The sequence below is a fragment of the Salmo salar genome, chromosome ssa09 (genome assembly GCF_905237065.1).
Source record: "Salmo salar chromosome ssa09, Ssal_v3.1, whole genome shotgun sequence".
Taxonomy (NCBI): Eukaryota; Metazoa; Chordata; class Actinopteri; order Salmoniformes; family Salmonidae; genus Salmo; species Salmo salar.
Window position 1 is genome coordinate 86,668,302 of NC_059450.1, and position 11,527 is coordinate 86,679,828.

The 11,527-nt window shown below is 45.1% G+C and overlaps 1 protein-coding gene across 2 annotated transcripts; it reads left to right on the forward strand.

Moving 5' to 3' along the window:
• The first annotated feature begins 1,649 nt into the window (after positions 1–1,649).
• rhogd (ras homolog gene family, member Gd) lies at positions 1,650–10,984 on the forward strand. Of its 2 annotated transcripts, none has more exons than XM_014213180.2 (3): positions 1,650–1,728; positions 7,738–7,907; positions 8,029–10,984. In XM_014213180.2, exons 2-3 carry the CDS (start codon positions 7,779–7,781, stop codon positions 8,473–8,475), a joined length of 576 nt encoding a protein of 191 aa, XP_014068655.1. In that variant the 5' UTR covers positions 1,650–1,728; positions 7,738–7,778; the 3' UTR covers positions 8,476–10,984. The 2 variants fall into 2 exon arrangements, with proteins under 2 accessions (XP_014068655.1, XP_014068656.1); XM_014213181.2 differs by having other exon boundaries at positions 1,668–1,725.
• Positions 10,985–11,527: the final 543 nt, after the last annotated feature.

Consider the following 11,527-nt stretch of genomic DNA (forward strand, 5'->3'; position numbering starts at 1 on the left):
TCAAGGAAAGAAATGGACTGGTGTGTTAGAAATGTCAGGGGTAATTTCTGTCCCCAGTCTGCCCCAGTATTCTGAAGTGGCTTCCTTTCCTATTCCTCTTCTGCTTGTGATGAAAAGTTACAACCGCTCTGTTACTATCTACAAACATTCATAGATTACACATTTTATGAACTGAACTGGACAATGAACCCTACACTTAAGTTAAACGTAACCAGTGAAGGCATGTTAGTGTCTGTTCTCTTCAGAAGAAAGCGGACAAAGCAGCTGAGACATGGTCATCATTAGCACTGTGAATGGTATCAGAAGAAAACAGATCGTTTTTGCGCTTGGTCAAGGGGGGCACTTTTTTTTTTAAATGGTTAGGCCTGTCCTACACCCAACCAAATGTATTATTTTATTAATCCTTTATTTAAACAGTCACGTTGAGATTTACATCTATTTTTCAAGATAGCAGAAAGCACATACACTACTAAAATAAAAACACAGCATGCAACAATTTCAAAGATTTTATGAAGTTACAGTTCAAATAAGGAAATCAGTCAGCTTAAATTCATTATGCCATAATCTATGGATTTCACATGACTGGGAATACAGATATGCATCTGTTAGTCACAGATACCTTTAAAAAAAGGTAAGGGTGTGGATCAGAAAACCAGTCAGTATCTGGTGTGACCACCATTTGCTTCATGCAGCTAGACACATCTCCTTTGCATAGAGTTGATCCGGCTGTTGACTGTGGCCTGTGGAATGTTGTCCCACTCATCTTCAATGGCTGTTTGAAGTTTCTGGATATTGGCGGGAACTGGAACAAGCCGTCGTACACGTTGATCCAGAGCATCCCAAACATGCTCAATGGGTTACATGTCTGGTGAGTATGCAGGCCATGGAAGAACCTGGACATTTTCAGCTTCCAGGAATTGTCTACATGGGCCAGTGCATTATCACGCTGAAACATGAGGTGACTGCGGATGAATGGCACAACAATGGGCCTCAGGATCACCTCACGGTATCTCTGTGCATTCAAATTGCCATCGATAAAATGCAATTGTGTTAACAGAGTGCCCCCACCATGGGGCACTCTGTTAAAAACGCCATACACGCTGCCATCTGCCTGGTACAGTTGAAACCGGGATTCAACCATGCCAGTGGTCATCGAAGGTGAGCATTTGCCCACTGAAGTTGGTTACGATGCCAAACTGCAGTCAAGTGAGTACGGAACATTTCTGGGACCTTTTATTTCAGCTCATGAAACATGGGACCAACACTTTACATGTTGCATTTCTATTTTTTGTTTCTGTGTAGTTACACAATACACATGAATGGAAGTTAAAACAGTGCAAAGTGCATAAGAGAGAAAGAGATTAAAAGAGCAGGTTTAAAAACACGTTCAGTCAGTCAGTGGGTAGCAGCCCTCCAATCCTGAATTTAAACTGATCAATCAGAATAAAATGATCTAATTTTGTGATTATAACCTAATGACTTGTGTTAACATTTTGGCATGGTCTGACTACTGTTGCTTTAGTCATTGTTAATGGTTTATGTTATGGTTTATATTGCCATCTAGCGTCCGAATGACCTCTTAACAACTTGAAGTAAGACAAGAAGAAAAACTACAACTACCATGATCACGTAAGTAACGTCGTACGTGGTGGGCGTTTACGAAAGTTCCCCGGATGAAGTTGTGATTGACTCTACACGGCTAAAAAGTTGAGCTCTAGTCGAGAGGTGGTAAGATAAACAACACTTTTTTTAAATATAGATCATTCTGGCAAACTATTGTTATACCTATATGTATACTAACTATGTGCTGATTGTGGCTAATAACCACTTTAATTGTTTTTAGGAAGTCTAAACTTTGAGAAACTCCACATGCTTGCTTGCTAGCACGCTAGCTAACGTTAGGTCCTTAGCGTTCCATCTAGCTGGCTGGCTAGTATGGGTGCGCCCAAAAGTTGACTACCAAGGATAGCAATTTATTGTTGCTTATTACTCAGGCTTTACATTTTATCATAGTTAAATCATTGTACTTAACTAGTACCTTGTTAATTAAAAGGAAAGATTTGATAACTACAGTCAATGCGTTGCTAATGGTTTCTGTTTCGCCTGTGGACTTTGATTTAGAGTCAAATCGGTTAGAGGATACAAACAACCTTATATTTACTTTCCCCCCTCCTCCTCTTTCCCCCCTCCTCCTTTCCCCCCCCTCCTCCTTCCCTCTCCCTCCTCCTTCCCTCTCCCTCCCCTCCTCCTTCCCTTTCCCCCCCTCCTCCTTCCCTCTTCCCCCCCTCCTCCTTCCCTCTTCCCCCCTCCTCCTTCCCTCTTCCTCCTCCCCTCTTCCCCCCCTCCTCCTTCCCTCTTTCCTCCTCCCCTCTTCCTCCTCCCCTCTTCCCCCCTCCTCCTTCCCTCTTCCCCCCTCCTCCTTCCCTCTTCCCCCTCCTCCTTCCCTCTTCCCCCCTCCTCCTTCCCTCTTCCCCCCTCCTCCTTCCCTCTTCCCCCCTCCTCCTTCCCTCTTCCTCCTCCCCTCTTCCCCCCTCCTCCTTCCCTCTTTCCTCCTCCCCCTTCCTCCTCCCCTCTTCCCCCCCTCCTCCTTCCCTCTTCCCCCCTCCTCCTTCCCTCTTCCCCCCTCCTCCTTCCCTCTTCCCCCCTCCTCCTTCCCTCTTCCCCCCTCCTCCTTCCCTCTTCCCCCCTCCTCCTTCCCTCTTCCCCCCTCCTCCTTCCCTCTTCCCCCTCCTCCTTCCCTCTTCCCCCTCCTCCTTCCCTCTTCCCCCCTCCTCCTTCCCTCTTCCCCCTCCTCCTTCCCTCTCTCCACCCCTCCTCCTTCCCTCTCTCCCCCTCTTCCCTCCCCCTCCCCCTTCCTCCTTCCCTCCCCTCCTCCTCCTTCCCTCCCCCTCCTCCTTCCCTCTCCCCCCTCCTCCTTCCCTCTTTCCCCTCTTCCCCCTCCTCCTTCCCTTTTCCCCCTCTTCCCCCCTCCTCCTTCCCTCTTCCCCCCTCCTCCTTCCCTCTCCCCCCTCCTCCTTCCTCTTCCCCCCTCCTCCTTCCCTCTTCCCCCTCCTCCTTCCCTCTTCCCCCCTCCTCCTTCCCTCCTCCCTCCTCCTTCCCTCCCCTCCTCCTTCCCTCCCTCCCTCCCTCCCCCACTCCTCCTTCCCTCCTCCCCACTCCCTTTCCCTCTCTCCCCCCTCCTCCACCCCTCTCTCCCCCCTCCTCCTTCCCTCCCTCCCCCCCTCCTCCTTCCCTCTCTCCCCCTCCTTCCCTCTCTCCTCCTTCCCTCTCTCCCCCCCTCCTTCCCTCTCCCTCCTCCTTCCCTCTCCCCCCTCCTCCTTCCCTCTCTCCCCCCTCCTTCCCTCTCCCCCCTCCTCCTTCCCTCTCCCCCTCCTCCTTTCCCTTTCCCTTCCCTCCCCCCTTCTTCCTTCCCTTCCCCCCTCCTCCTTCCCTGCCCCCCTCCTTCTGCCCTCTCGCCCCCCTGCCCTCTCGCCCCCCTCCTCCTGCCCTCTCGCCCCCCCTCCTTCCCATCCCTCCCCCTCCTCCTTCCCCCCTGAAATGGTTGATAGGGATTGGGCAAAATGAGTGACTAATAAGTCTGGCTGTATATCTGAATGGCTGACTTACTGTAAATTGAGAAATTATGTGAATAAACTCAACAAAAAGAACTGTATTATGAAGCCAAGATCAACGACATAAAGAATGATGGAAAAAAGCTTTGGAGTACTTTAAATGAAATTATTGGCAAAAAGACATTCAACTCCATCTTTCATCGAATCACATGGCTTATTCATCACAAAACCATTTGATGTTGCCATTGGCTAACTTATGCAGGAAGTGCCAACAACGAACAGTGAGCCATCGTATTAATGCATATAAAAACAATGAAAGAAAAGCATTGCAAGTTTGAATTTTGTAAAGTTAGTGTGGGGGAGGTGGTAAACTGGTTCCAACAGCAGACCTATCAGCTTGCTGCCAGCTCTTGGCAAACATATGGAACAAATTGTGTTTGACCAAATACAATGCTATTTCTCTGTAAACAAATGAACAACAGACTTTCAGCATGCTTATAGAGAAGGGCACTCAACATGTACTGCACTGACACAAATGACTGATGATTGGTTGAAAGAAATTGATAATAAGATTGTGGGAGCGATACTGTTAGATTTCAGTGCAGCCTTTGATATTATTGACCATAACCTGTTGTTGAAAAAACCTATGTGTTATGGCTTTTCAACCTCTGACATATGATCGATTCAGAGCTATCTATCTACTAGAACTCAAAGGGTTTTCTTTAATGGAAGCTTCTCTAATGTCAAACATGTAAAGTGTGGTGAACCGCAGGGCAGCTCTCTCGGACCTCTGCTCTTTTCCATTTTTACCAATGACCTGCCACTGGCATTAAACAAAGTGTGTGTGTCTCCATGTATGCTGATGATTCAACCATATACGCATCAGAAACCACAACTAATGAAATCACTGAAACCCTTAACCTCTATGGGTTAGGTGGGACGCTTGCGTCCCACCTACTCAACAGCCAGTTGAATCCTGTGGCGCGTTATTCAAATACCTTAGAAATGCTATTACTTCAATTTTTAAAAAATATGACTATTTTACACCATTTTAAAGATAAGACTCTCGTTAATCTAACCACACTGTCCGATTTCAAAAAGGCTTTACAACGAAAGCAAAACATTAGATTATGTCAGCAGAGTACCCAGCCAGAAATAATCAGACACCCATTTTTCAAGCTAGCATATAATGTCACATAAACCCAAACCACAGCTAAATGTAGCACTAACCTTTGATGATCTTCATCAGATGACAGATGACAACCCTAGGACATTATGTTATACAATACATGCATGGGGCGCCGAAAAAAAAAAAAATCCAAAAAAAAAAAAAAGTTTTGTTCAATCAAGTTCATATTTATATCAAAAACCAGCTTTTTACATTAGCATGTGACTAGCATTCCCACCGAACACTGCCGGTGAATTTACTAAATTACTCACGATAAACGTTCACAAAAAGCATAAAAATTATTTTAAGAATTATAGATACAGAACTCCTCTATGCACTCGATATGTCCGATTTTAAAATAGCTTTTCGGTGAAAGCACATTTTGCAATATTCTAAGTAGATAGCCCGGCATCACAGGGCTAGCTATTTAGACACCCAGCAAGTTTAGCACTCATCAAAGTCAGATTTACTATAAGAAAAATGTTATTACCTTTGTTGTCTTCGTCAGAATGCACTCCCAGGACTTCTACTTCAATAACAAATGTTGGTTTGGTCCAAAATAATCCATCGTTATATCCAAAGAGCGGTGTTTTGTTCGTGCGTTCAAGACACTATCCTAAAGGGTAAATAAGGGTGGCGAGCATGGCGCAATTTGTGACAAAAAAATTCTAAATATTCCATTACCGTACTTCGAAGCATGTCAACCGCTGTTTAAAATCAATTTTTATGCCATTTTTCTCATAAAAAAGCGATAATATTCCGACCGGGAATCTGCGTTTAGGTAAACAGACAAAGGAAAAGAATGCATTCGGTCGAAGCGGGCACCCGCCTAAGCCCATAGTAGTCTGAGTGGCCACTTGCCAAAAGCGATAAAGTGTTTCAGCCAGAGCCTGCCTCGATATCGTTCAGCTTTTTCCCGGGCTCTGAGAGCCTATGGGAGCCGTAGGAAGTGTCACGGTATTGCACAGATCCTGAGTCTTCAATAAAAAGAGCCAAGATGAAACACTACTTCTCAGACAGGCCACTTCCTGCATGAAATCTTCTCAGGTTTTGGCCTGCCATATGAGTTCTGTTATACTCACAGACACCATTCAAACAGTTTTAGAAACTTTAGGGTGTTTTCTATCCAAAGCCAATAATTATATGTATATTCTAGTTACTGGGCAGGAGTAGTAACCAGATTAAATCAGGTACGTTTTTTATCCGGCTGTGTCAATACTGCCCCCTAGCCCTAACAGGTTAACAAAGAGTTGCAGTCTGTTTTGGAGTGGGTGGCCAGTAATAAACTGGTCCTGAACATCTCTAAAACTAAGAGCATTGTATTTGGTACAAATCATTCCTTAAGTTCTAGACCTCAGCTGAATCTGGTAATGAATGGTGTGGCTGTTGAACAAGCTGAGGAGACTAAATTACTTGGTGTTACCTTAGATTGTAAACTGTCATGGTCAAAACATATAGATTCAATGGTTGTAAAGATGGGGAGGGGTCTGTCTGTAATAAAGAGATGCTCTACTTTTTTGACACCACACTCCAAAAAGCAAGTCCTGCAGACTCTAGTTTTGTCTTATCTTGATTGTTTTCTAGTCGTGTGGTTGAATGCTAATAAGATAAGTCCTGGTGAAGCTGCAGCTGGCCAGAACAGAGCAGCATGTCTTGCTCTTCATTGTAATCAGAGGGCTGATATACAGGGCATTCGGAAAGTTTTCACTCCTTCCTTTGTTCCACATCTTGTTACGTTACAGCCTTATTCTAAAATTGATTAAATAGTTTTCCCCCCTCATCAATCTACACACTACCCCATAACAACAAAGCGAAAACCGGTTAGTTGTGCAAATGTATGTATATATATATATAGAAACATACCTTGTTAACATAAGTATTCAGACCCTTCGCTATGAGACTCGAAATTGATCTCAGGTTCATCCTGTTTAAATTGAGCATCCTTGAAGTTTTTCTAGAACTTGATTGGATTCCACCTGTGGTGAATTTAATTGATTGGACAGGATTTGGAAAGGCACACACCTGTCTATATAAGGTCCCACAGTTGACAGTGCATGTTAGAGCAAAAACCAAGCCATGAGGTCGAAGGAACTGTCCTTAGTGCTGAGAGGCAGGATTGTGTCGAGGCACAGATCTGGGGAAGGGTACCAAAAAATGTCTGCAGCATTGAAGGTCCCCAAGAACACAGTGGCCTCCATCATTCTTAAATGGAAGAAGTTTGGAATCACCAAGACTCTTCCTAGAGCTGCTAACCCGGCCAAACTGAGCAGTCTGCCTACGGCTGCCTCTCTCAATAGCAAGGCTATGCTCACTGAGTCTGTACATCATCAAATCTTTCCTTAATTGTGGTTGTAACAGTGTTCAGGTATTCTGCCACTGGTCAGGTATTCTGCCACTGTGTACTCTCTGTTTAGGGCCAAATAGTATTCTAGTTTGCTTAGTTTTCTTGGATTGTCTTTCTCCAATTTGTCAAGTAATTATATTTTTGTTTTCTCATGATTTGGTTGGGTCTAATTGTGTTCTCTCTCTCTCTCTCCTCCCCACTTCTCTCTCTCTCTCCTCCCCACTTCTCTCTCTCTCTCCTCCCCACTTCTCTCTCTCTCTCCTCCCCACTTCTCTCTCTCTCTCCTCCCCACTTCTCTCTCTCTCTCCTCCCCACTTCTCTCTCTCTCTCTCCTCCCCACTTCTCTCTCTCTCTCTCTCCTCCCCACTTCTCTCTCTCTCTCTCTCTCCTCCCCACTTCTCTCTCTCTCTCTCTCTCCTCCCCACTTTCTCTCTCTCTCTCTCTCTCCTCCCCACTTCTCTCTCTCTCTCTCTCCTCCCCACTTCTCTCTCTCTCTCTCCTCCCCACTTCTCTCTCTCTCTCTCTCTCCTCCCCACTTCTCTCTCTCTCTCTCTCCTCCCCACTTTCTCTCTCTCTCTCCTCCCCGCTTCTCTCTCTCTCTCTCCTCCCCACTTCTCTCTCCTCCCCACTTCTCTCTCTCTCTCTCTCCTCCCCACTTCTCTCTCTCTCCCCAGGTTCTGCAACCCGTGTGGTAGGTTGGTCTTAGGAAGGCAAAATGCAGACCATGAAGTGTGTAGTGGTGGGGGACGGTGCCGTGGGTAAAACATGCCTCCTCATCTCCTACACCACCAACGCTTTCCCTGAGGAGTACATCCCCACCGTGTTTGACAACTACAGCGCCCAGGTACACCTGTGTTTCCCCCTGTCTGTGTGTTCGTCTGCCTGTGTTTTTTACAGCTGGATTTTTCATCTCTGTGTGTGTGTGTGTGTGTGTGTGTGTGTGTGTGTGTGTGTGTGTGTCGCAGATGACGGTAGATGGTCGCAGCGTCAGCCTCAACCTGTGGGACACAGCCGGACAAGAGGAGTACGACCGCCTCCGTACTCTCTCCTACCCCCAATCCAACGTCTTCGTCATCTGTTTCTCCATCGGGAGTCCTTCATCCCACGCCAACGTCCGCCACAAGTGGCACCCGGAGGTGTCTCACCACTGCCCCAGCGTGCCCATCCTCCTAGTGGGGACCAAGAGGGACTTGAGGAATGATGGGGAGACGGTGAAGAAGCTGAAGGAGCAGGGTTTAGCTCCAACCACACAGCAACAGGGGAACAGCATGGCTAAGCAGATAGGAGCGGTGAAGTACATGGAGTGTTCCGCTCTGACGCAGGAAGGGGTCAGGGAAGTGTTTACCGAGGCCGTACGGGCCGTGTTGTATCCCGTTACCAAAAAGAATGCCAGGAAGTGTGTACTGTTGTAATGGAATGGGCTGGTGACTGGGACTTCAGGAGGAGGGGACTAAGGGAGGGACACGGATGGAGAGAGTGAGGAGAAAAGAAGGTAGAGAGACTATGACTGGGAGCAAGTTTGAGTTTGTTGGAGGAGATGGACTCAGGCCCCTCTGCCTGTAAAGACTCTTGATTCAGCTCACTTCTCTCCTTCCTCCAGTAGCCTCAAAATCAAATCAGGACCTCAAAGCCAGTTCCACTGCATTTTTTTGTTCCTTCTTACTCTAATCAGGGACTGCTTTAGACCTGGGACACCAGGTGGGAGAAATTCATTATCAGGTAGAACTGAAACCAGTTGTAGTCTGGACCTCGTAGGGTCAGAGTTGAATTACCCTGGATCTATTATTTTCCTCTCCTCAGAGTTTAATCCACTTGGAATTGTATCACCAAAGTGACTATGCCAACAGAGCTGCAGGGGAGCATAGTCTCTCTCCTCCCAGTCTGCTGTTAATGTTATCTATTGATATCACTTGATTTGTAGCAATGTTCAAAAAGATGCTTCTGCCTTAGCTAATACAATCGGTCTATTTTGTTTTGTGCAATCCCTTCCTTTTAAGATGTTTCTTAATGTTCCATAGTGACAGATCCCCAATGTACAGTGACCTGATAGAGCTGGAGAGATGAGCTCTGTCTTAGTATAAAGGTAACCACTCCCTCAATCACAGCCTATCCAGTCAGCTATTCAGGATATCCATCAAGTACTGTTGAAACCAGACCTGGAAATAGCCTATAGGTTTTGGGCATCTTGTTTTGTGCAGCTCTCTGCTTTAGCTAGGTGTCCAGTTTGCTTTCTTAATTTCCCTTCAAATGACCCTTATTAATTTCCCATCAAATGGACATTAGCCTAATCCAATTATGATGCAAGGGCCAAATCAACGGGGTTGTGAGCAGACATTTTAAAATCAATGACTCGATTGGTTGGCTGAATGTTGTGAGTTTTTATGATTAATGCTGACCAGAATGATGGAACAACAGAGATATCAGATTGTTGCTTCCGGTTATTTATGCCAATGACATTTTATGTGCCTTATTCTATGATATCTGATTTTTAAAATGTTTTATCTACCTTTTTTATCTAGATGTATATTCTTTAGATCCCAAAATGATTGTATTAGAAAAATGTTGATTAGCTGGCGTGACACCAGTCTCTGGGATTTGATTAACTCAACATGACATCCTCTCAGAAGAACCAAAGCTTCTTTCTCAAAGTGCCATGAAACAAGCTTTTTGATTTTTACATAATGTTTCTTCTCTTTCGGTCCTACTCGGAAACGGATGTAGCCCTATAACTGACATCAGAGAAGTGGTGTGGGTGTTGTGGTGTGAACTTGTGTTCACAGTCTTTAGCGTTTGCCACTAGAATGTGATTTATGCTACAACCTATATGATGCTGGTAAATGGACGATGGGGTTTACAGGCTGTGATAACTGACTACAGCAGGAAGTGGGGCTCTGATTCCAGTAACTACATTATTTAGGCTTGTCTTTTATTACTGCATGGTTTTATTAAATGAATGAAACATGGGTGGTTTTATAGTCTGGATAGGGTATCATACTGAAAATGTACAGGGCCAAACCTTCTGAAGATCTATTTAAGGGTGCATCACAAATGGCACACTACTCCCTTTCTAGTGCATTAAATAAGTAATCAGGGTGCCATTTGGGACTCAGAGTATGAAAGCCTAAACCAAGAGAGCAATAAACCTCATTCCTGTTTTATTCCAAAAATATTTTTAAATCAATTTATTCAGGTGATCAGCTGTTAGTTTGAATGTAAACTAAACCGTAACCGGTCATGGGACTTCTCTTCTAGGTAAGGAGAGAGATGGAAATTATTATTTGTGTGGTGGGGGGGAACTAAAAAAACTCTTGAGTGGAAGAACCATGTCATTCCACTCAAGTTACAGAGGGAGTTTGCTTCATTCTGTCAAGAAAAGTGACGTGGAGGTCCTTCAGGGCTTCGTGGAAACAGATGTGTTCGTTTGACAGATCGCTGTGACTGTTGTGTAGAGGATTGAATGTAAGAGAATGAAAGCGTCTGTCAGTGTAAATCCTGTTACCGTGTCCTGATTTCACTCTCTGAACATGCTGTTAAAACAACACACACCTGGGGCCTTTCCGTCTTACAGCTCTGTGTGTGTGTGTGTGTGTGTGTGTGTGTGCGCACCACGGTGTGTGTGTAGTCCAGTGTTTCCCAAATTCCAGGGGACCCCATGGGGTGTGTATTTTGGTTGTTGCCATGGCGCTACACAGTTGATTCAAATAATCTAAGCTTGATGATGAGTTGTTTATTTGAATCAGCAGTGAAGTGCTAGAGCAAAACCCCCAGGGGGGTTCTCCATTTATTATACACTGGGAACTTGATTTATTTGTAGAATTTTTGTAATTATATATATATATATATCAAAAGTGTATTTGTATAAATTAACTAACAATGAGATTATTTTTTAACTATGCAAAATAAAATTCTTATAGTTAAATAGTGATGTGTTATTTCCTGTGTGGCGTTCTCTGCTTCTGCAGATGGTGAGCTTGTGGGTGACAAAACGCATCACGGCAAGAGAGACAACACAACATAAAGAGAGAGCTAAGACGACAACATAGCAAGGCAACACAGCATGGGGCAGCAGGTAGCCTAGTGGTTAGAGCGTTGACACAGTAGACCAAGAACACAGCTCTAAGCACCAGGTCATGACACAGTAGACCTAGAACACAGCTCTAAGCACCAGGTCATGACACAGTAGACCTAGAACACAGCTCTAAGCACCAGGTCATGACACAGTAGACCTAGAACACAGCTCTAAGCACCAAGTCATGACACAGTAGGCCTAGAACACAGCTCTAAGCACCAGGTCATGACACAGTAGACCTAGAACACAGCTCTAAGCACCAGGTCATGACACAGTAGGCCTAGAACACAGCTCTAAGCACCAAGTCATGACACAGTTCTAAGCACCAGGTCATGACACAGTAGACCTAGAACACAGCTCTAAGCACCAGGTCATGACACAGTAGACCTAGAACA